A 26,339-nucleotide genomic window follows, 5' to 3' on the forward strand; every position below is an offset into this window, starting at 1 on the left:
CGACAGCTTCCACTGGAACCTTCACTCTATTCCCTACAAAGAAAAACTTTTCATTTGGTTTTATGGTTTGGGTTGAAAGGAATCCCTGCATCATATTAGAAACATGAGTTGTGCATCCATAATCAATCCACCAAGAATTATGTGGAACTTCAGTTAATTTTGATTCAAAACATACATAGTAAGCATTATGTTTTCTTTATTTTTTAACCAAGCCTTACGTTTCAGACAATCCTTTTGGAAATGTCTAGATTTCTCACAGAAATGACATTTGTCATTTTTCTTCTGGAGTTTAATAAAGGACTCATTTATCTTTAATGATCCTTTAGCCTTTCCATATTTCTTGTAAACTTTCTTTCCAGCTTCCTGATTGTTCACATAATTAAAAGAGTGATATACTTGATTCTTAAGTTTGGTCTCTTCCTGAACTAACATATTGTGTAATTCATGCACATTCCATTTGTCTTTCATAGTATTATAGTTTATTCAGAAGGACCATACTCGGACGGTAATGAGTTCAAGATGAAATGCTCAAGAAAAGGTGTATCCACTGCCATTCCAAGTGACTTAAGTCTTGCTACAATATTTGTCTTCAATTACATGTTCATTTATAGTACAAGAGCTATCAAATTTCATGGTAGTTAAGGTACTTTAATTTCTCAGCAAGAGACTTATCAATATTTTGGGAGCGCTCTTCCACAAATTTCATAAATTATTTTGCATTATCAGGTTCTGGAAGAACAAACTTAATATTATTTGTTATGCTCATTAACATAAACATCATGCTAAGTCTGTTTGACCTTTTCCAAGCCCTACAATGAGCTTTCTCTTTAATGTTGCTAGCATCAATAATAGAAACATGTTTCCAACCAAGAAAATTCAATCCATTAAAGACTGGAACAGACTTAGCATACGAATGTAAAGACACAGAAACAAATACTTCAATTAACATATGTTTAACTTTAGCATTAATACTTTGAGTCATAAACTAAACATACTATACAAATTCAAATAACAAACAAAAATTCTATGCATATTAATGTTCTTCTTTCGGTGATACATTAATACACAAAAACATAATGATGTTAATAATATTAACATTATTTGGCAAGACATATGCATTAACTAGAAATACTTGTTATCTTTGGATGTACAAATAAAAGTAATAACACATACTCGCTATCAACTATCATATTCATTAATTAAAAGGACAACTAATCAACCTTTGGGTGATCCACAAATACCTTGTAATAATGAATTTCAATTTATCCATAAATAAATAATTTAGCATCCATTCTATAGGTAATTGAAAAAAAAAAATCATGGATAATTTGGAACTAAATAAAACATAAAGATTTGATCACTTTGGTGATTAACAAATCTATCATACAAATAATTCCAAAAATAATATCATTAATTGAAATAAAATTCATCAGTAATTTGGAATTAAATAAAACATAAAGATTTGATCACTTTGGTGATACAAATATGTTATACAAATAATTCTATAAATAATATCATTAATTGAAATAAAATTCATCATTAATTTAGAATTAAATAAAACATAAAGATTTGATCACTTTGGTGATTCAAATTTATCATACAAATAATTCCAAAAATAATATCATTCATAAAAAAATATATACAAATATATATTTATGCCCTTACTTTTTATTTATCATAATATTTTCCTCTTGCATTTAAAATAAAACAAAAATTCATGATTTATGATGCGGTGGAACACTTGAGACTTTTCATTATTTTAATTTGAAATCAATTCATAATGCAATAGAAATAAAGAAATAAAGAGATAAATTAAACCTTACAATTTATCTTTTATGATGTAGCGGAAGACTTGAGATTTCATTATTTTGATTGATTTGAAATCAATTGGTAATGCAGCATTAATAAAGAGATAAATTAAACCATCAAAATTATCCTCAAACAATATTATTTTCTTTACAATATTCATAATTTTAAAATTATGGTTGATAAAATTGAGAAAAACTTCATTCATGGAGAATCATAAATTTGAGCAACCATGCTCTAATACCACATGTAAAATCAAAAGCGTACAATAATAAACATCATCATCTTAAGGATCTTACAAAATATTCTCACACATCATATTCAATTATAATAGAGATAGACACTTACCTTGATACATGAGAGTTCCTATGTGATCAATTTTTTTAATCCTCTTCTCATAATTTATCTCTTAGCAATTATGTTCGTGTCACACCCTTTATTGATGACCAACAGTGTGACAACTTCTTTGTACAGATAGAACCCTATTTCTATTTTTTCCCTATCTCCATCGGATTAAATTTTCATTAAGTAATATAATATAATATATTATTTTATTTTATTTTCAGCAAATAATTAATTAAATTAAGAAATAAAAGGAACACTTTAAGAGTGTCCCAACCCTTATACAACCTACTCTCTACCTATTCTTGCATCCTGATCAGATTGCTATAATATATATATATATATATATATATTATATATATATACTTCTCAAATTAACCAATGGATCTTTTATTTTATTTAATCATATTCAGGCCCAAAGCTTCAACCTCGGCGCCAAGTTGTAGTACTGCTTCTTTATTAGAGGCCTGTAAACGGAGATGCTTGTTATCTTGTTCAACAACTCAATCACCTTGCTCCCGTTCTCACCTGCATGGTTGCACGTCTCATAGCCTCGCAAATCCCTCTCTAAAATGTTGTTTAGTGGAAAACCCTCACCCTGAAGTAACGGGAATTTGGAAAATCCTTAATAGTAACATGATTTACAAAACTGTCGAAAAATTATTGATCTTCCAGGGATTACTTAAAACCACTAGTATTATGTTAACGATGTTGAATCTTTCAAAGAAAGAAAAAACAAATTGTGAATAACACACGTAGTGGAGGTTAAAATCTCTAGAAACACTAAATATAACTTCCGTTAAAAATATTTTTTCTTGTATTATATGAATAGAGTATAATTGCATTTTTTTTAAGACTATATTTGTATCACACAATATTTTCAATTTATTAAAATTATAATAATATAAAAGAAAAGAAAATAATGAATTAACTACACAACAATCAAACCTACTTCTATGATCCTCTGATGTATTAAAGTATAATGTATTTATATTCTAATATTTAACATTTAAATCTGTTGAGTTTAAAACTAAATCATGTTATTATATATTAGGGTTAAATTATTTTTTATTTCTCTATTTTTACGTAAAATTAATTTTCATCTATAGTTCAAACTTTAAATCTTCTGAATACTTATAATAAGAAACTATTGAGATTGATTGTCAATTTATCTTAGGCAGTAAACATAAACATATTTCTATTTTTATGTTGTCTCATTGTTGACTTAAATAAGTCCATACTAAAAATTTATTTATTACTTAAAAAATATTAAGGAATCATTATAAAAAAAATATAATATTTAAACTAAGAACAAAACTAATTTTATATTATATTAAAAAAAACATATTTAATGTACTTTTGGTTGTTTGTTTAGTACGAAAATGATTATGGACTAAAAATTTATATTGTCGAAGGAAACGTTGGAAGTTGGGAAACCTTTTAGAGTATATATATTTCGAGAAACATGAAGAAAATGTGAACGCAGTTGATATGGTTAGAGTTAGAGAGGGAAAATAATGAAGGTAGAATTTGGTGAAAAGCAATAGATGAAACAACCATCTCATTAACCCCTCTTCTCTGGATTACCAACGTGTATTTCTCAAACCACAAGAAATCTTAAATTTAACTTTGTTTATCAACTACTTATTCAAATGTCAATTAGCATACTTCACGGGCAATGGATTTCATTAATCTAATATTTCTTATACCAGTTTATCAAATTCGTATATATATATATGAGTTCCTAAACTCGTATAATTACTATTAATTAAACTAAATTATTATTGTAAAACTTTTCTCTAAAAAAAAAAAAAAAAGCTCTCGAAAAAATAAAAATAAAAACTTGAGATGGGGGGTGAAGAAATTAACGAAGGCGATTCATTAATTGGTACACCTGTTTTTTCCCCCATAAAGTTGGCACAACTATTTTCCTGGTGCAGCACATGCATGGTTGTGACATTCCAAATCTCCAAATTCCAATTGTAAAATTTCTTTATTTTAATATATTTTAATATACATAAATATGTCCAAACAAAAATTTCTCTACACAGTTTGAAACCCTCTTTTCTCCACCAATCTCTCTTTCTCTTCTTACTTACCTCTCCTTTTTTCCTCAACACTCACCCATAACCACCAAATAAAACTTTCATTGGACCCACCACTCCATCACCTCACTCACACAAACACTTCACCCTTCCACGTGCCACCATCCCAACCCTCCATTCCCCTCCTCATCCAACGGCCACTCCCCCTTCTCAACTAACCCATCGGCTTACCCACCTACACTCAATGTCACCAACCCCTCTATATATATACACCCTTTTTTCCCTCTTTCTTCAACAAACCTTTCCCATTCCCAAAACAAAATTTTCCATTTTCCATTTTCCATTTTCCATTCTCATGCATTCTCACATTTCTGCATTCCTATAACTTCCCATCTACCTAGTATATCTTTATCCTATCACCCCACACTTTTACTATTCACAAAAACAAAAATAACAACCTTCTAATTTTATTCTTTCCACATATATATCATGGAATATTCCAAGGGAAACCATAGCAATGGCAATGGTTCATTCAATCTTTGCAATGGTAGCAGCGACCCACTTAACTGGGGCATGGCTGCGGAAGCTTTCAGAGGTAGCCACCTTGACGAGGTGAAGCGCATGGTGGAGGACTACCGTAACCCCGTCGTCATGTTAGGTGGGAAGACCCTCACTGTGTCTCAGGTGGCCGCGGTTGCCACCTCCCATAACGGCGGCGTGAGGGTGGAGCTGGCGGAGGAAACCCGACATGGTGTGAAGGCGAGCAGTGATTGGGTGATTGATAGCATGACCAAAGGCACTGATAGCTATGGTGTCACCACGGGGTTCGGTGCAACCTCACACAGGAGAACCAAGCAAGGTGGTGCCCTCCAAAACGAACTCATCAGGTCATTCATTCGTAACTATTTCATCCATTCATCACAACTCATGATTTTTACACAAAAAAACCCAAATTAATTAAAATCTAACATTTGTATCATAAATTTATGATAAGTGGCTTTAGAATTTATATGAACAATAATATTTGGTTGATTAATTATGTCAGTCTTGTTGGTGGGTTTGGTGTTTTTTTTTTTTTTGCTACTTATAACGTGACTTAGTATTCAGAAAAAAAAAGTGGTAAGAGTAAATAAATAAAAAAGAGATAAAATAAATAATTGTAGTTTATGATTGAAGAACCGACAACGCTTATAACCTCTAGTTTTGGTGCATTAATTATTGGAGCCTGAAACTTCACACAGTAAAAAACTCACTCTTAACATACAAAATAAAATAATATTTTAACTATTTTCATCTTAATTTTTAATTTAAAATATTATAATATTATTATAAAAGAGTTGTTGAATATAGTTATTTACTGTTATGCAGTGTTAACTGAACTTTTTCCTTAATTATTAGGTTGGAAAGTTAGGACGAAAGGATGAAAAAAAACTCCTCTGATGTTTTATTTGAGAAAACTCCTGTTATGTTATGAAACACTTAACGTTTGAAAACCCCCAAAAAAAAATTAACATAAAAGTCAATAAATACTTAGCTTTGTTTATCATTGTATACTATTAGATGTAATATTAGAACTCCGGCGTCTATTATCTAAATGTTGAGTATTGTTTAGTATTATTATGGTTGATATACTAATGCAAGAAAAAGTCATAATGGTCCAATATGAAAAAAATAAAATAAGGTGATTTTTTGGAGGACACTTGTCTATTAACTATGGAAAATAAATAAAACTTCCGAGTCACACAGAACGAAGAGATGACTTGTCATTTCTTAGTTTTTCTTTCGTCGAATCCAGTTAAAAGTCAAATAATGGTCACGAAATTTGTACTTGAGGAAAATATTATACGAATAAATATTAAAGAAATAAATTAGAATTTCATGACAGTAGAAGCATTACAGTATTAGACCACACGTGAAGTAGTAGGAAAGTCTGTGATCTTTCTATATAAATAAACAAAAATAAATAAACCTATAAACCTTTTTTAGGTATAAAATGCTATCATCAAGAGTGGGCCAAAAATTGGATGCTGACATAGCTCCAATGTCAGATCATTAATTAGTAACCGAATTTACCGTTCTTCCATTAGATCTTTTCTACATGAAAACACCACAACCATTCATCACACAACCTTATTCTCTGCATTTAATGTTCTACTTGCTTCTTCTTTTTGTCAAACGAAAGACAACACACTAATGCATAGGTTTATTTATGTTTCAACCAGTTGTTATATTAAATGGCTATGTCGGAGTTACCTAGGGAATTTTAGATTACATGGTTGGGATGGATTATTACTTTAATGAACTTGGACTTTTATGAACACAATTATTTGATTTGGTATGAAATGTTTGGAAAAAGACCTTCTTGTTCTGTATGCCGTTCAGCAAACATGTTTGTTAGTTATTTTGTTATTTTTAGTTCATGATTAGCACTCATAATATAATATTGATTTTCATTTAACAGATTTTTGAATGCCGGCATTTTTGGTGATGCCACTGAGGCTTCTCATACGTTACCTTATTCATCTACAAGGGCAGCTATGTTGGTTAGGATTAACACTTTGCTTCAAGGATATTCAGGCATTAGATTCGAAATTATGGAGGCTATTACCAAGTTTTTAAATCATAATATAACCCCATGTCTTCCACTACGTGGTACAATCACTGCTTCAGGTGACTTGGTTCCTTTATCCTATGTTGCTGGTCTTTTAATTGGAAGACCAAACTCTAAGTCAATTGGACCTAATGGACAAGTCCTTAATGCTAAAGATGCCTTTAAGTTAGCTGGAATTGATGGAGGTTTCTTTGAGTTGCAACCTAAAGAGGGTTTGGCACTAGTGAATGGCACTGCAGTGGGATCTGGCTTGGCTTCCATGGTTCTCTTTGAAGCAAACTTACTTGTTGTTCTTTCTGAAGTTTTGTCTTCAATTTTTGCTGAAGTTATGCAAGGAAAGCCAGAATTTACAGATCACTTGACTCATAAATTGAAGCACCACCCAGGCCAAATTGAGGCTGCAGCTATAATGGAACACATATTAGATGGAAGCTCGTACATTAAAGAAGCACAAAAGTTACATGAGATTGATCCACTTCAAAAGCCGAAACAAGATAGGTATGCTCTTAGAACGTCTCCTCAATGGCTTGGACCACAAATTGAAGTAATTAGATATGCAACAAAGATGATTGAAAGAGAGATAAACTCTGTAAATGATAATCCTTTGATTGATGTTTCAAGAAATAAAGCACTTCATGGAGGGAATTTCCAAGGTACTCCAATTGGTGTTTCAATGGATAACACTCGTTTGGCCATTGCATCAATTGGGAAACTTATGTTTGCCCAATTCTCTGAACTTGTGAATGACTTCTACAATAATGGTTTACCTTCAAATCTAGCAGCTGGTCGCAATCCAAGCTTAGATTATGGATTCAAAGGTGCTGAAATAGCAATGGCATCTTATTGTTCAGAACTTCAATATCTGGCTAATCCTGTCACTACTCATGTTCAGAGTGCTGAGCAACATAACCAAGACGTCAATTCCTTAGGTTTGATTTCTTCAAGAAAAACAGCTGAAGCAATAGAAATATTAAAGCTCATGTCTTCCACTTACTTAGTTGCATTGTGTCAAGCCATTGATTTGAGACATTTGGAAGAAAACATGAAGATCGTCGTTAAGAACGTTGTTAATCAAGTGGCCAAAAGAGTTCTCACAATTGGCATCAATGGTGAGTTACATCCTTCTAGATTCTGTGAGAAGGAGTTACTTAAAATTGTTGATCATGAATATGTCTTTGCTTACATTGATGACCCATGTAGTGTAAGTTATCCATTGATGCAAAAGTTGAGATCAATTTTGGTTGATCATGCATTGCAAAATGGTGACAAAGAGGCAACTTCAAATACCTCAATTTTTCAAAAGATAAGTGCCTTTGAGGAAGAGCTCATAACCCTTTTACCTAAAGAGGTAGAAAGTGTTAGGATTGAAGTCGAGAATGGAAATCCAACTATTCCTAACCGAATTAAAGAATGCAGGTCTTACCCATTATATAAGTTTGTGAGAGAAAACTTGGGTACAGCCTTGCTAACAGGTGAGAAGGTCATGTCACCTGGTGAGGAATGTGACAAGGTTTTTACTGCACTATGTGAAGGGAAGTTTATTGATCCTATGTTGGATTGTCTAAAGAAGTGGAATGGTTCTCCTCTACCGATATGCTAAGATGGTTCTACCACATATAAATAGAAATTTTAATTTTTCTTTTACTGTATTGTATCTTATTATAAAGATAGTAAATATATACTTGAAACTTGGTAACAACAATTGTATTTCAATTTAATACATGCTCATGTCTATAAAAAAACACTTAAACATCTTTTAATATTGATTTGTTAGAAATTTAAGCATGAGTTGAAAGTCTGACGTTGAATAAAATTGAGTAACATATAAAAAAAAAAACTTATAAACACATAATGTTAAATTTTTAGGACAAGAATAATTTATTCATAACCAATTAATTAATAATATTTACATTTAGTAAGTTTGGTGTGTCTGTGTAGGTATTATTGAAAATTGTAATATGTTCAATCATGTCTCAAAATATTACTTTAAATATTTTTTATACAGGTATTGCACTTTAGATTATTACCATAAAAGGTAATTTGCCTTTGATTTGTGTATTATTATAATAGGTTGAAAGTAAGTTTGTTTCTTTAGGTTTTTCACCAAAATGGTATAATTTCTTTCCAATATTATGAGAATGAACAACTTTTCTTTTTCATTTACGTATTTGGGTAAGTCGTGTGACACGATTTGATTTGAAGAAGTTCTATTAGTGGCACATGACTTCACTAGGATGTTATACATACACCAGGATCGTGTCTATGTAGGACGATTTTGCATGCATTAGGATTAAATGAAATCCAGCCTGAGTAACACGAGTTTGTAATGATGTCTGATTAAAACATAAGCTGTGTGGGTGTTCACTACTTCAATATTAATTTTAATGAGTATCTAATGGTTAATTTGGAGCTTTATTATGTCAAATAGTTTTTTATAAGCAGGAAAATTTGGCAATATTTGAGGTGAGAGGACATTATGAATGCTTAAATACTCACCATCTCTACCCACACACGCCAATGCTTTACTTAGTTCTTTGTCCATAGTCAATGCACGCAATCCACCTCCATCATCATCGCAACCACCTCCATCTCTTCTGTCATCTGACTTATTTTCAATTCAACGCACAATTTGCATGCAATATATGGCCATAAGTTTAAATTTTAATATATTATTCTTTGACATGTTGGTGTGTGGGTTGAGATGGTTAGAGATTTGAATTGCATGTTGAGCTATTGTGCATGGCATTCAAGCTTTCCCCATATTTTCTCACCACAACCAAATTATTCTTGTTAAATTTTTCTAAAATCCTTAAAATTAATACGAAAGTCGTGAACATCCCACAATTTTAGTTTTAATCACACGCTTGTAAAGTTGTGCTACAAATACACACTTTCATTTAATTTTAACAAATACAAAATATTCTAAAAAAAAGTCATCGTACGACACAATTTTAGTATACATATTAATTACTAAAATCATGTGTCACTGACATGAACTAAAATCGTGTAAACGAAATACAACTTACTTAAATATGTAAAAAAAAAAATCATTCTCATAATCTTGAAAAAAAATTACACTATTTTTCTGAAAAAAAAAATCCATTTCTTTTATTCTCCACGATAACTTTTCCGATATAAAGAGGTTGCTTTATCAATTTGACTCTTATAAGAATGTTCGTTTTAATCTTCCTTAATTTTTCCAATTCGGTTATCTATATCTAAGTTATTATATTCAGTAGTGCATTTTCTTTAGTATATTTTAGTATTTTTTTTAAAATATTTAAATTAAACTGGAGAATAAGGATGATAATGAGGGTCGACTCGTAGCCCGCTACTAAAAAGTGTGGGTCGGGCTCATTAATCTAGCCTCTTGACTCATTTAGGTATGTTCCGCATAACCCGCAATACACGCGGACCAATAATAGGGCGGGACGGGTTAGCCCACTAGCCCGCATAAATAAAAAAAGAATTATTTTATTTTTTCTGCAAAAAAAATCATATCTCACTCACCCATTATTGCAGTGTGAATTTTATTTTATTTTATTTTAAAAAAAATTATTGTACTAAAAAAATGAATGTTTTATTTTAATCATCTAAAGGAATTAGTATTAAGAGTGACACTGGACTTAGTTGTAAGTAAAGTCTTATGTTTAAAATTTGTTAATAAAAAAAATAATATAAAGAAGATATATCAATAAGATACGCGTTAAAAAATTAGTCATCTTCATTAAAATATATTGTATTAAAACTTTGATAAGATACTCCAATACATTTACATGCATATATATGGAAAATATGTACAAAACAAAACTTTAATAATTTTTAATCAACCCTTATAACAATACTCATACTTGAATTTATATTTTTTATCTTAATTGAATGAATTGAAATAGAGATAAAATTTTATTTTTTCAAAAGCAAAAATTGGTTTCTTTATAATTGTAAAATTTTATTTTATTTTTTAAAAATTATTTTCCTTATGCAGGCTGGCCTACAAACCCACACACTACCTCTTATGTAAGGTAAACCAGTGAAATAAACCTATAATCCTTATGTCGGGTGGACTAACCCGATCCACATTTTAGCGAACCAGCCCACATTGTCACCCTTACTAAAGAAAAACAAAAAATACGAAATTACTTAAATGATTAGGTTGCAAATACTAAAATAATGAATGACTCAATTTCTTCAACCAACATACTTTTAACTTCTTGATAAAATTGAGTGGATAAGGAAGAACAATTAATTTCAATAATAACATTTATTAATAATATATTTTATTTGAATTGTTTTATAAAATATTTTAATTAAAATTATTAAATTATTTATATATTGTTTCTAAGAAAGTAGTACCCTTATTTTTATACTAGGGAAAACATAGTGAGGTTGCATACGTGTTTTGCATTTTTGTTATACTATTTTATTTTAATAAGTTAAAATATAATATTTATATTAATTTTAATTTTAGATACATTAAATAAATATATATAATGTTTTTATACAATGCCTGTATCTATAACAATATAGAACTTATATTAAAATATATTAAAATTTTATATTTGGTATATTATTTGAACTTAGAACAACATATAATATATTTCTATTTAGTGTTAATTACAATAGCACAAGATAAATAAATTGTTGCATACCATTTTTTTTTAGAGATGATTGTTTCTCTTCATCACAACTATTATAAATAAGGTGATAAAATTGAAACATAATCCATGTATATAAAATAAATAAGAAAATTATATATATATATATATATATATATATCAAGAATTAAGAATTAATAACTGATTATGTATTTATTTCGTAGTGAATCCATAAAATTAATAACACAAGCTGTCTTCACCAAATTCTAACCTGATTATGTATTTTAAATGATGGAAGACAAATATAGAATTTCTCAACAAATTATGTTCGCTGTATGTCATAACTCTACAAAATCATTAAATTATAATTAATCTTAATGATTAGAATAATTAATTATTATTATATTAAATTAGCGATTATTTTACAGTTTAAAAATATTATTGATATATAAAGTAATTTTTATTATTAATAAAATTTATCAACTACTTTTTAAATTAATATCTAATAATTAGTTATTATTTTTTTTTATTAATATTTTAGATTCTAAATTAGTTTTTAAAAAATAATTAAAATTAATTTAAAATTTAAAATATTAATAGCTAAATCTTAATACTAATTTTAAAACGATTTTATAAATTTTTATTAATAATATAAATAATTTTTTAGTTTCTAAAATAATTTAATAAATATAATAATTAATTATTTTTTATATCTAATTTTAATTATTATTTAATGAATTGTTTTTAGTGGAATGTCTTGTGTGCGCGTAGGTATTAAGGTCCAAATTTTGAATTTGGGCCAAGCCCATTTGACCAAACAATAGAAGGGTACGAAAAGGTTGGGTCAACTCAGATCCTCCTTTACCTAAACGTGAAATAATTGCTACCCTCAATTTTTGTCTCTTTTGCATATGAATAGATAGTGTTGTAAATCTTGTCTTGTCAAAACATTTCTATTTGCATCATTTGAGTACTTGCAAATGGATTGCATTAATCATGTTCTAACAAAATATAAGTTCATAGTGACTAGATTGAAAAATAATGACTACATTCAAAAATGGTGTCCCCTAGATAATACCTTTTTTATTTAACCGATCTCACTCTTAAAGATGAAAGAAACCAATTAAGCTCTAAATTATAGATAATTAAAGAGAGAAAAATCAAAGTGACAAATTATTTATGTGAAAATAAAAAATATTTTAAATACTAAATAAAAAATTATATTTAATGAAAATTCCATAAAAAAATACCCAAATTAATAATTCATAGAGATTAATTCCATTGATACTTAAAATGTAATGTAAGTCCTTAATGAAATTCTCACATGTATATCCAGAAAAAACCACTTTTTTTTATGTCATCATTATAATATGTTTACTTTATTTAGAATTGTTAGTATTTTAAAATTTGAAATTGTATATTAGCAGCGAAAATGTGCATCATACTGGTCTGAGTGCTATGAATGTTGTGAGCTTAAGTTGGAGAATATATATATATATATATATATATATATATATATATATACAAACAATTTAGAATCTTTTTTTTCTCTTAAGGATGCATGCACCAAATGAGATTTTGTAGCTTTCAAATGGTATTTAACCATCCACGTCAAGGAATCATTGATTTCAACCACCATCTTTGTGAAATTCTAATCCAACACAATCAATATTTTCCAGTTCAGTTTAAATTTGTTTCCGTTGTTTTTTTAATGCTATAAAATTGTTAAATACTTTCTTATAAAAAAAATTTCCTGAATATTTTATAACGAAAATTTATTAAAAAGAGACATGTTGTCATTTTTTTATAATTATTTCAGAGTTAAAAATTTATTTTTCTTTCAGATTAGTAAAATATATTATACATTTTTATAATTAAAATTTACCAGAAATGTTTTTTATTATAAATAAAATGTAAAACAACTTTAAAGAGAAACAAATAAAATTGGAGACAAATGTGGGATTGAGATTTGAGGTCGCGATAACAAAGTTGATGGAGATGTGTTAATTTCCTAAGAGAGAAAAAAATTGTGCATAAATTTCCGTGAGTAAATTTCAATTTTCTTGTAATATTGGTTGCTTAGTTTTAACCTTATTACACAGTGATGATATATCTTGGGACATTTTGGAAAATTGAATTAAGGATTAGGAATAAAACAAAGTTATATATATATATATATATATATATATATATATATATATATATATTCCTTGGAACAAAAATTATAATGAGATATTTGGGGTTGTTTGTTCTAATTAAGATTGCTAACTGACTAATCAAACTTTAACGAGGATAAAGGGTTGAATTTCAAGGAATTAAACTTCAATAACAAGTATAATTTTGGTTTTCAACATGATCAGTTTTCTGAACTTGAATTGCAATGAATGTATATTGAGAGTTATATAGGATAAGGATAAAGTGGAACCAAATCCTAATATCTTTATTTATAGTAACTTTACATTCTTTGTAACATTGCTTTAACTTTCTTTGACTATATATATTGCATGATTTTCTTAACTGGAACAGAGAGTTTAGAGACAGTAGGCTACTTAATAGGGTACTAATTTGTAATTCTTAGATGTTATTCTACTCACTTTTTATACTAAAAATTTTAATTAACTGCTACTAAAAGAGATTAGTGATCTCTTGCTTAACCTAATTGGTGTGTCCGTGTTTGCATGTTCTCACCTTTTGTTCTATAGTACCTAAGATAAGTTGGATTACGTGCGTCATGTTCTATAGTGTTTTGTTCACGTGGTCATGTTGTCGCAATGAAATAATAAAAACACTAAAGCTGCCTCACTTTGTGTACAGTGAACGAAACAAAAACACCGAGAATATTTTTTTTTTCTTCTGGAAAAACAGGATGAATTAGCCAAATCAATGATTAAGGATTTGAAAGCTATATATAAAATCCTTGAAGGGTAGAAATTCTCCATGATTTTTGGCAAAGTTTATCATAAATGATTGAAATCAAGCTATTCATATAAAAAAAAATCTTTTTATAAAAATGGTTGAATTTTAGAATTTTTTTATTGATTTTTTTTTAAATTATTGAGATGTACAAGTCGTGTTATGGTGCACGACTTTGTTTTGAATAAGTCGTGTTTTGGTACACGACTTTATTTTGAAGAAGTCATGTTATGGGGCATGACTTTGAACACAAAAAAGTGAAGTCGTGTCAATTTGACATGACTTTAATAATATTAAACGGTGTTAAAATAGTATGACTTTATAATGTATAAGTTAAATAGAAGTTGTGACAAGGTGACACGACTTCGGTATAATGATTTGAACTGAAATTGTGTCACATTGACACTGCTTATGTTTCATTCAACATTAAAGTTGTGTCATCTTAATTCAACATTAAAGTTATGACATGCAATGATATTAGTGTTGGAATTAAATAAATGTCATGTTAAGGTAATATGACTTTAATGTGATGGTAGTGTTAGTTGACACAACTTCTTTTCATCTATCACTAAAGTCATGTAATCTTAATTCAATATTAAAGTAATCTCATTTTAACATGACTTCACACCATGACACGACTTTCATAAAAAAGTTGTACTATGTTGTCGTGACTTGTTTTGTCTTGATAATTCTAAAACAAATCTGCCCCATTTCGATATGACTCCACTTTATTAAAAAAAATCATATAAACAGATCTCTAATAAGTATATTAGTTATAATATATACTAATAGAGCAAAACCATATATAAAGAAATGTGCCTAATACACTTAAGTGATATTTTTGTTTTACAAACGGTTGATGCACAAATGTGTTAATAATGTGAAATGACAGGATGAAATGTACAAATTAAGTTTGACAGGAAAATTATAATAATATATTTGGATAGGTATCACGATTTGTTTATATGACTGCGAATGGAAAATTGGTACTAGAAGCAATGGGAGAGCGTTTGATCCTGAACAATATGAAGAATGTGAAGGAAAATGTTCTCATTGCAAGGGATATGGAGTTTGGAAGCGGTGGTGAATCCAAACACGTCCTCTGCATAGTCCAGCAAGGCTTGGAACAGTGGATGGGTGAGTGAAGCTACTTTGATCACAAATCTCTTGCAATCCTCACCAACATAGACAACTAGGTGACCTTTTGGGACATCTTTGGGTACGTATGACTGTGACTTCTTATTACAACATGAAAATTCCCGAATTTCACATTTGGGAAAACTAGCTCTCACCTTTCTGAAGCATTTCAGAAGTTTGATCTTCATCTTCATTTTCATCATACATAGCACTGAGAGAGAGACAGAGAGAAACCCTCACACAGAAAACTAAAAGTAAGTGGGGTTATTTATATATTTGTAGATGTTGCAAGGGGGAGAAGAGAGAGTTATTAAGTAGCAGAGAACTCATAAGAGAATCATAATATGTATGGTTCGGATGGTGCAGGCTTGAATATTTTAATTGAGTACGAATGGAGTTTTGCATGCATTATATATAAAGGTACGAAATAGGACCTTTTGTTGTTTATGGTGTGGTTCATAAGAGGTTAATGTAGGGAAGTACCCCACGTACATTATGGGAGAATGGGAGTCACAGGACAAAGGCACACATGAGAGATAAAAGTTTGCTGGTTGGAAGATGCACATTGGAGAGAATAATTAATATCAAAGTACCAAGTTGTGATTCCCTTTCATAGCATGTTTCAAAAATGGAAAATGTTACTTTTTTTTAATAGTAAAAAGAATAAAATGAATAAATAAAAAGTATTTTTTGAATATTACAATCTTATTATAGAGATTATCTTTTCTACTTAATCTTTATAAATTAATTCTAAGCTTAACCTAAAAATATACAACAAAATGAATTACCTATAAGGATTTCAATACATGAAGAAACAACTAATGGGCTCTTATCCCTATAAAAATAATATCAAACATAAGAACAAAATGGAAGTTGTAAAAAGCTAATAAATCCAATGTGATAGAGTACGCAAACTCCCTATGTTTTCTCTATACTCCATAATTTGACAACTACACAACATAAGTTTATAATTGTAATCTATACTTCCCAACCAAATATATTTTCTCTATAATTCATAAATGTTACTTTGAAAATTTGTAGAGATCAAAATAATTAGTTACAATAGTAACTAAATGAGAGATCATTTCATAAATTAACAAAAAATGGTTTTTAAATTAATTTTTATTATTGTTAAATGATTTTTAAATTGGTATCTAATTAGCAATCAAGGTTTTAACTACCAATTATTTAGTTTCTAAATTTGGTAGCAAAAACCTTGATTGCTAATTAGATACCAATTTAGAAACTATTTAACAATAATATAAACTAATTTTAAAAAAAAAATTAATTTTTAAAATGGTCTCTATTTTAATTACTATTCCAACTAATTATTTTGATCTCTAAAAATTGGTTTCTATAATTTCATAATTTTCTTGTAGTGCTAACCAAACATGTTTTCTCTATAATCCATAAATATTACTTTAACAACGGTACAATGAAAGACATCAGTTTACAATTGTAATATGTAACAATGCAATTTCAAAATTGTTCCGTATTATATGGAGTCCATATTTCACCAAAAATATGTTTCTTTTTCTAGGTATAATCTGGTACTTGTAAACATATCAACATTTTCAAAAATTATCAATCAAAATAATACTATGTAACTGAAATAAGATTAATTTTTTCAATGAAATAAGAAATAAAACATAACGTATATATTGTAATAATGGTGTTTTAATTATCTCTGAGAGTAATGATAAATTTGTTTGACGAGGAGACATATGCATGGTTGATGAAGTTGAATGCATGAATGGTTTGATCCTGTGGTAGACACAGAAATCGAAATAAAACAGCCAACAGATTCATATGTTTCCTAATGATGATCCTAAATGGGACACACAGTATTCTAAGAGCCAACAGATTTGTAAAATATATTGATGGGTTTGTGTGAATTATTTTTGGCAGCTAATTGGAGGTTGAGAAGTCCCATTCACATGGCGCATATATGGTAAGATATCTGTCACTTTTGGAAGGGTCTTCCACATATTCTTTTGCATTATCTTTTAGCATTTTCCTTCTATTTCTTTCAATTTAATCATTGCAACTTTCTGCTTTCACCCTTCAATTTACCAACTAATCATTTTGTTTCTAAGATGATAAAATAGGTTGGATTGGGTTTGGTGGACCAACTATTTAACCTCTCCAAAATTATACATCCAACTAAGACCTTTACTTCACCCATCTCTCTCTTAACTTTTCTGTCATCACTATACACATCAGTTTCTTTACTCATACATCTTTTCAATTTTTACTTCCTTTTCTTTGACTTTTTGGTTTTTAAAATAATCAAAATACTTTTTTATTGTTGTTTAAATTATTTTATAAAGTGTTTTTTTAATTCTAATAAAAAGAAACCTGTTTCTAAATCAAACTTAAACTAAGTTATCATAAAGGAAAATTATACTTTCACATTCTATACCACTCTTGATTTTATAGTTTAAAAGTTATATATATAATAAAAAATAAATTTGTAATTAAATAATAAAAAGTTATTAAAATAACATTATTATTTATTGTTAATTATGTTTTGAAATAAAATGTTATATTATTTCCAACAGGTTTATTCAAATTTATTAGGTATTTTTTCTTTCACCACAACCTTGTTACATTTTTTTTTTTTTTCAAAAGATGTGTTGCATTCTAGAAAATACAATCCATAATTTCATCAAATTAAATCATTATGACTCGCATACACTAAAAAAAAAATTGTTTTAATGAAGGTTTATTTTTACATTAACAAGGGTTAAAACATCCTTAAATCATTTACCTGAGGTTACAGTTTCCCCTGCCAAACCATCAGCGGGGAACGTGTTTTCTGATATTTTTTTAAATCCCAGAAAAAATCATTATTTACCAGAGGTTTCAAAACCTCTTCACTACAAGAAATTCATGGAATAGAAACTAATTTTAAAGACAAAAAATAATTAGTTGTTATAATGACTAAATTAGAGACTATTTTAAAAACTAAAAAAAATATATTTCTAAATTAGTTTATATTATTATTAAATAGTTTCTAAATTGGTATCTAATCAGTTACTAAGGTTTTAACTACCAATTATTTAGATTCTAAATTTGGTAGCAAAAATCTTGGTTACTATTTAGATACCAATTTAGAAATCATTTAATAATAATATAAACTAAGTTAAAAACCAAAATTTTTTTAGCCTTTAAAATGGTCTTTAATTTAGTCACTATAATAACTAATTATTTTTTTCTCTAAAATTGATTTCTATTTCATGATTTTCTTGTAGTGCTTATTAAGTTTTCAAAATCTCTATAAAATACCATGAGTTGCAAAACCTTCCTAAAATATTATTGATTTCAAAATCTTCGTATAATATCATGGTTTTAAAATCTACGTAAAGTACTATACATTTTAATATTATTAATATTTGTTTTTTAACTCATTTATCATTTAAATAATCACAATTGTTTACTTATACTGTATTTATTTATATGTTTGATAAAGTATTTTTTAATTAATAAAATAAATAAATGAATACAATATTAGTTATACATATTGAATTTTTTTTTAACAAAGTGTGAATTTAATGCAATAATATATATTAAAATACAAAGATAAATTGTTTTAAATCATTTCATTATTTTAATCATTAGTTCACTTATTTCAAATGTAACATTTCATAAATAAGATCTCGGGTTAAAGTATTATACGCTACCCAAAAATTATAATAATTATTAAAAATGTGATGTGATGTGATAAGATGATGGTAATGTGTATGTGCTTTGTAGTTTCTTTTAATATGTGTATAAATTGTTCTAAGTAATCATTTAATCATAAATGTTAAAAAATAAAGTTAATGTATATTAACCTTGGGTTTAAATATGATATATAAATTCCTTCATATATATAATATGCCTTTTTAATAATTTAATATGTAACCGATTAAGTATTTTAGTAAATATAACACATTGTTATTTAGTTTCTTAAAAAATAAATAAATATCCTCCATAAAATTTTCTGTCAATAAATATATTCTATATGTTTGATTATGTTTCTTGACATGCGATTACTTAATACAATAACAAACGTTAGTGGTTTAATAAGAATAATATATCAGCCTTCAATTTATACACAATTGAATCCATGTTTACTTGAAAACAGAATTCTGGAATGGCAAAAATGTTTGAAAATAGAATTAAAAGCATGCCGGCTTTAAATTTTAAATTTATGTTGGCATCTAATATTAGTTACATAGAGGATAATTATTAAAAAAATAATTATTATTAAATTATACGTAATTATTGTATGCAATATTGTATGATATTATATTCAATTATATGTAATTAATTTAATATTAATAGAATTTCATATGATTAGTGGATCATACCTAATTAGATTGTAATTTGGAAAGAGAAAATCTTCCTAGTATATATTTTTTATACATGAAGATATGTAACATAAGACAATAAGAAATATTTATCTTCTTATATATCATTTTCTTATATGGTATCATAGCATCAATTTTTGTGCTCTGACGGCCTTTCCATTTTTATTGTCTAAAATTAAACGGCGCCAATTATCAATCCTGGAAGACAACAATGGTACACGCACTCACGGCGAAGAAGAAACTCAGAGTTGACGGTACCATAGAAATGTCGTCACGAGAAAAAGACACATCCCAATTCGAATTGTGGAATCAATGTAATTCCATGATTCTTTCATGGTTAAGTCACTCCATCGAGGCAGAGATAACCGCAGGGGTAATTCTCACGAAGACTGCCCGTCAAGTTTGGGAAGATCTCCGCGACCAGTTCGGACAGAAGAATGCGCCAGCCATTTTTCAAATTCAGAAATCAATAGCAACCATGTCCCAAGGTACGATATCAGTGGCTTCATACTACATCAAACTCAAAGCGTTGTGGGATGAACTCGAGCTATATCGTTCACCCATAGTTTGTAATCAGACAAAGGAGCACCAGATCGAGAAGGAAGAAGATAAACTGATGCAATTCCTCATGGGGTTGAATGATTCGTTCAAATCAATCAGGTCAAATATTCTCGTCATGAATCCTCTACCAAATGTCCGACAAGCATACTCTCTAATTGTGCAAGAAGAGACACAACAACAGATGAATTTGGATCCTGTCGAGAATTTTTCAATCGCAACATTAGTACATGGTCGATCTGCCAATTGGAAGCAATCAAAAGGTAAGACCTGTGAACACTGTAACAAACCGGGTCATACCATAGACAAATGTCGTACTTTGAAATTTCATTGCACATATTGTGATAAAAGAGGACACACAGAAGATAGGTGTCGCATAAAAAATGGGACATGGAACTCCAATGGGCGCAATGGCCAGCAGCAGCGAATAAAAAATAACTCCAAAAGCTCTTATTCATCAACAACAAACATGGCAGATTCCTCTTCATTACCACATGACAACAATGAGTCCTATGGAAACCATGTACAAGGGTTCACTACCGAGCAAATTCAACAATTGGCAAAGGCTGTTTACTCGCTCAACAATAATGGACTTGGCTACAGGGAGAATGATTGGCTCGAGTAAACAATACGCAGGCTTATACTACATGTCCTTCTTCCAAACCAAGCCCACGCATCTCAAATATCGACCGACCCTGATTTATAGCACAAGCGCCTTAGACATCCTTCTCTGGCACGTCTACAACTTGCATCTTCATTACTACCTATCAATAAAAAACTCATTTCCATTCATAATAATTGTAATGTTTGTCCCAAAGCTAAACAGACAAGGCTACTCTTTCCTTTTAAGCACAATAAAATCTCATTCTCCATTTAATCTATTGCATTCTGGCATTTGGGGTCCTCATAAAACCTCAACTCGATAACTATACTAGATATACTTGGTTATTTCTTATGAATCACAAGTCTGAAACCCAACATCTCTTAGAATCATTCATTACTTTTGCACAAAATCAATTTCATGCATCTATTAAAACCATCCACGTTGACAACGGATTGAAATTTATTTCTATGCGTAATTTTTTTCTCAAAAAAGTATTGAATGTCAACGCACTTGTGTCTACTCTCCTCAACAAAATGGAGTAAAATAACGCAAACATAGACACATTTTAAAACACAGCACGAGTTCTCCTATTTCAGTCTCATTTACCATTAGAATTTTAGGGGGAATGCGTTTTAACCGCCACATATATAATTAATTGCTTGCCAACACCTTTACTAAAAAAATAATCACCTTTTGAGATGCTATATAATCGCCCACTTTCACTTTCTCAATTAAAAACTTTTGGTTGCCTCTGTTATGCAACTGTTGTTTCACCTAAGCAAAAATTTGACCTGCGCGCTCGACAGTGCATCTTCATTGGTTATCCTCTCAATAAAAAAACATACAAATTATTTGATATAGATGCAGACACTTTTTTTACAAGTCAGGATGTCATCTTCCATGAAAGTGTTTTTCCATTCTGCCAACAGCCCCAGACACAATCCTCACCTCCATTACTAGATATTTTGCCCACTATTGACATTGACTTACCCACTCCTGTCCAACATTCACTCGATCAAGCTTTTTTTCCTACTCATCACAATGCACTTGAACCTCCATCAAACCAACCTTCTTCTCCTACTCGTCACAATGCACATGAATCTCCACCAAACCAACCTTCTTCTCCTACTCGTCATAATGCAACTGAATCTCCATCAAACCAACATTTTTCTCCTACTCATCATAATGCACCTGAACCTGCAGCAGACCAACCTTCTTCTCCCACGCCAAGAAGTTTAGCACCCATTATCAAACCTTCTCCAACCGACCTTCCTGTTCGACGATCCAATCGCACATCAACCCCACCTTCCTAACTTCAAGACTACGTAACGAGATCTCAAGTCAATCATTCAACCACTGCCCAAAACCAACCGAATGGAACCAGGTATCCTATGCACTATTTTCTTTCTAATTCACGATTTTCTTCTACACATAGTGCATATCTTGCTAACATCACAACCACCAAAGAATCTCACACTTATGCTCAAGTTATCCTTGATCCAAATTGGAAAAAAGCAATGGACGAAGAGCTTTCCGCCTTGCCACTAAATCAAACGTGGACAATAAAATAAAGTACAACTCAAATGACATCGTCGACAGATATAAGGCGCGCCTTGTCGCAAAGGGTACACTCAGATTGCAGGTGTCAACTATTCTGAAACTTTTTCACCAACAACAAAATTAACAACTTTGAGGTGTCTCCTTACCATTGCAGTAGCCAGAAATTGGTTTACTCACCAGCTAGATGTGCAAAATGCCTTCTTACATGGCATATTGCATGAAATTATTTACATGGACTTGCCATCCGGACATCATCGATAGGGGAGAACATTGTATATCAACTCAACAAATCCCTTTATGGTCTCAAACAAGCATCCCAATGGTTTTCAACATTTTCTCATGTGATTAAATTATGATTTCAACCGTCCAAGACAGACTACTCTCTATTCACAAAACAAAATAACTCATCATTTACTGCCCTTTTGATTTATGTGGATGATATTCTTTTGACAGGAAATGATTTGATAGAAATTCAACGTGTTAAAGACTGTCTATTACAACAATTTCGCATTAAAGATCTTGGAGACTTAAAATATTTTCTAGCGATTGAATTTTCCTGTTCCAAAGCTGGTATTTACATGTCACAAAGAAAATATGCGCTTGATATTTTGCACGATATAGGACTCACATGTGCTCGTCCAAGACAAATTTCCAATGGAGCAATACCTAAAACTTACACCAGACGATGGAGAGTTATTAAAGGATCCAGTCAAATACAGGCGACTTGTGGGACGACTGATATACCTCACGGTTACTCGGCCTGACATAGCATTTTCGGTTCGGACCCTAAGTCAATATATACAGCTCCACGGAAACCTCATTGGGATGCTGCAATTCGAGTCCTAAAGTACATCAAAGATCACCAGGACAAAGATTATTATTGCCATCCGAGAACAATCTAACATTGACAGCTTATTGCAACTCAGACTGGGGAGATGATTAGACAACTCGGAGATTAGTATCTGGGTATTGCATTTTTCTTGGTTCTTCTATTATCTCATGGAAGTCAAAAACACAAACAAACGTATTAAGATCATCAGCGGAAGCAGAATACCGCGCGATGGCCAATACTTGTTTGGAGATAGTTTGGTTGCGATATCTGTTGCAGGATTTAAAGGTGTCATGTAACTTGCCAGGTCAACTTTTCTGTGACAGTCAAGCGACATTACATATAGCAGCAAACTCATTATTTCATGAATGCACAAAAGATAGATTGTCACATTGTGCGAGAAAAATTACAAGTCGGGATAATTAGTTTTTCATATCTATTGATAGTATCAACTCCCATATATTTTTACGAAGGCACTGGACAAGGAACCGTTTTTGACGCTACGACACAAGTGGGTTCATGATCTTCACCTACCCCAACTTGGGGACTATAAGGAAATAATAATTATCAAATTATACACAATTATTATATACAATATTGTACGATATTGTACCAATTATATGCAATTAATTTAATAATGATAGAATCCATGATTAGTGGATCTCTACCTAATTAGATTGTAATTTGGGGAGAGAAAGTCTCCCTAGTATATATTTCCTATACATGTGATGTGATGTAAATATACACACAAAATATATATCTCTTTTTCTTACCATTTTCTTATATATCATTTTCTTATAATAACACTCATATTTCCCTCATGATTTGTAATAGATAAACTATTTTTTCTTCCTTTAACCGTCCTAGTTTGCAATTTGGATTAAGCTGGTCTCTTTTTTTTATAATGATTTATATTTTATCCAATTATTATTTGGTATTTTGATTTCAAATTTATGTAATTTTCTTTTTAATATTTGATATTGGATAATATATATATTATAAATTTTTTTTTGTAAAATATGAGTAATTATTCTATAAGATAGTAAAATCCGTGATTTTCATCCGTGTTTTTTAAGGAATAAAGAAAAAAAATAGGATCGTATTTTGATTTAGTTTTTTAAGTTGTATTAATTTAATTTAGTGTAGGACTTCAACTAATTTCCTCCAATTTATATACTTACCATACATCAACCAGTTTACTTATTATAGTATCAAAACTTCTGAATTTTATAAGGCAAATATTTTTTAAATATTTCCTAGTACAAGTTATCAATTGAATATTATAACTGTAACCAAAATCTATTCAGATTTTAAATTATTAATTTGTTCTTATACAATATTTTTACTAGTTACTTATTACTATATACATTATGAATTAAATATTACAATTTTATTTTGTTACATATCCTATTATAAATAAACTGTTTTAAAATATAGTCCATGCATCACATGTCACTCCACTAAATAAATTGTAATACATTCTAAACTCAAATCAATTAATTATTATATATGTTTGTTTGATAGTAATCTAACGCGATAATATTTTCTAATATACAAAAGCATCATAATCAAAGCATTACGTCACGTGTATCTAAAACCAAAACTCATTAATTGTAAAAGTTGACGAGAATATTGATATGATCGAGTAGATATGTTCGAATACAGAACAACCAACAATTACATAAATCTAATCCAAAATACTCCTTACGTTTGGGTTCGACTCAATTTAATATTCTCCTCGAAAATGGAAATAATTATACTTGTATACAAAAACAGCAACAGTGTTTATAATTTATCACAACTTATGTTAACAGTTCAAGTTCAAGATGAATGGTATAGATTATTGTAACATCCAAAAAAACTTTAGTTTTAAATTTAATAAAGTAAACTACTATTTATTGCGATCTCGCTCGGGTTCATATGTGTAACAGCTATAAAAAAAACACGCATAAAACTTTTTCCTTAGACTATAGTAACTTTTCTTTTATTTCTTTTTCTTTCTTTCTCTAATTCTTTTTATTCTCTCTTTATTTCTCACTCCATATATCAACTATTTTATAATCTGATCGGACCACGTTGTAACTGAGAAGTTTAGGAACATTTCTACCCGATCAGATTTTTAAACATAGTAAGTTCATTTTTGCTCTAAAGATCCTTTATTCTCTATCTTTCTTTAGGATTTAATCATTAATTTTGGTAAGAGCAGTTGAAGAGTAATCCTCTCAACTTATTATACTATATACTGAAGTTTTGTTGTATTTGAATAACTTGCATTAGACCCTTAAATATTTAAACTTATCCAAACTGAGATGATAAAATTCTAGAGGTTGCTTGGAAAGCAAAAAATTAAGGTAAGGGGAGTTAACTATAATTTTTAATAGCACCCTACGCTAGAAGATCTGGATGTGGAGGTGACGTGATCCCAATATTCAATTTCTCTTGCAGGGATGTTGTGTGTTTATATATTGTGTTGTTTGTTTATATATTGTTTAAAACTTGTAAAAATATTAGATTTTGACGGTTTAGTATTTAAGTGTTGATTTTTATGTTAAATAGACTTTTGAATATTCTAAATCACGCTTTGAATGATATTGTATGATGAAAATGGTATGAAATGAAATTCATACCATATATTGAATTTTTGTTCTCTTTAGATAACTTGCATTAGGCCCTTAAATCTTTAAGCTTATCCAAATTGAAAGGATAAAATTCTAGAGGTTGCTTGGAAAGCAAGCAATTAAAGTAAGAGAATCTAGCTTTTAAAGCAATTAAAGCAATTAAAGTCACATAAACTAAAATATCAAGTGGTGAGAAGCTGATGGGGGAGTTCATGCACACCATGACATATGAGATGCACGACTTGAGTTGTATTGAACTTACCCTGATCCTTTATCTTGGATTTGCTGGTAATCTTTGGATCAGGTGTTAGTCTCTGGTAGGACTTACTTAATATGGGTCTTCGGGAAGGCGTCAATTGTTATTAT

The 26,339-nt window shown here is 29.6% G+C and overlaps 2 protein-coding genes across 2 annotated transcripts; one reads left to right on the forward strand and one right to left on the reverse strand.

Moving 5' to 3' along the window:
- The first annotated feature begins 4,484 nt into the window (after positions 1–4,484).
- LOC137828483 (phenylalanine ammonia-lyase 2) lies at positions 4,485–8,506 on the forward strand. Its single transcript, XM_068635091.1, has 2 exons — positions 4,485–5,080; positions 6,655–8,506. The coding sequence occupies exons 1-2, from the start codon at positions 4,683–4,685 to the stop codon at positions 8,402–8,404; spliced, it is 2,148 nt and encodes a 715-aa protein (XP_068491192.1). The 5' UTR covers positions 4,485–4,682; the 3' UTR covers positions 8,405–8,506.
- Positions 8,507–15,301: 6,795 nt separating this feature from the next.
- LOC137829027 (indole-3-acetic acid-induced protein ARG7-like) lies at positions 15,302–15,643 on the reverse strand. The gene has a single exon (XM_068635823.1). It carries the CDS (start codon positions 15,641–15,643, stop codon positions 15,302–15,304), a length of 342 nt encoding a protein of 113 aa, XP_068491924.1.
- Between the last annotated feature and the right edge of the window lie 10,696 nt (positions 15,644–26,339).

This window comes from Phaseolus vulgaris, chromosome 7 (assembly GCF_000499845.2).
Source record: "Phaseolus vulgaris cultivar G19833 chromosome 7, P. vulgaris v2.0, whole genome shotgun sequence".
Lineage (NCBI taxonomy): Eukaryota > Viridiplantae > Streptophyta > Magnoliopsida > Fabales > Fabaceae > Phaseolus > Phaseolus vulgaris.

Bases quoted from the DNA above. Each gene is read 5' to 3' on its own strand.
- LOC137829027 (XM_068635823.1), bottom strand. From the start codon at position 15,643: ATGAAGATGAAGATCAAACTTCTGAAATGCTTCAGAAAGGTGAGAGCT.
- LOC137828483 (XM_068635091.1), top strand. From the start codon at position 4,683: ATGGAATATTCCAAGGGAAACCATAGCAATGGCAATGGTTCATTCAAT. The intron at 5,081-6,654 runs GTCATTCATTCG...TTCATTTAACAG, and splicing joins CTCCAAAACGAACTCATCAG to ATTTTTGAATGCCGGCATTT.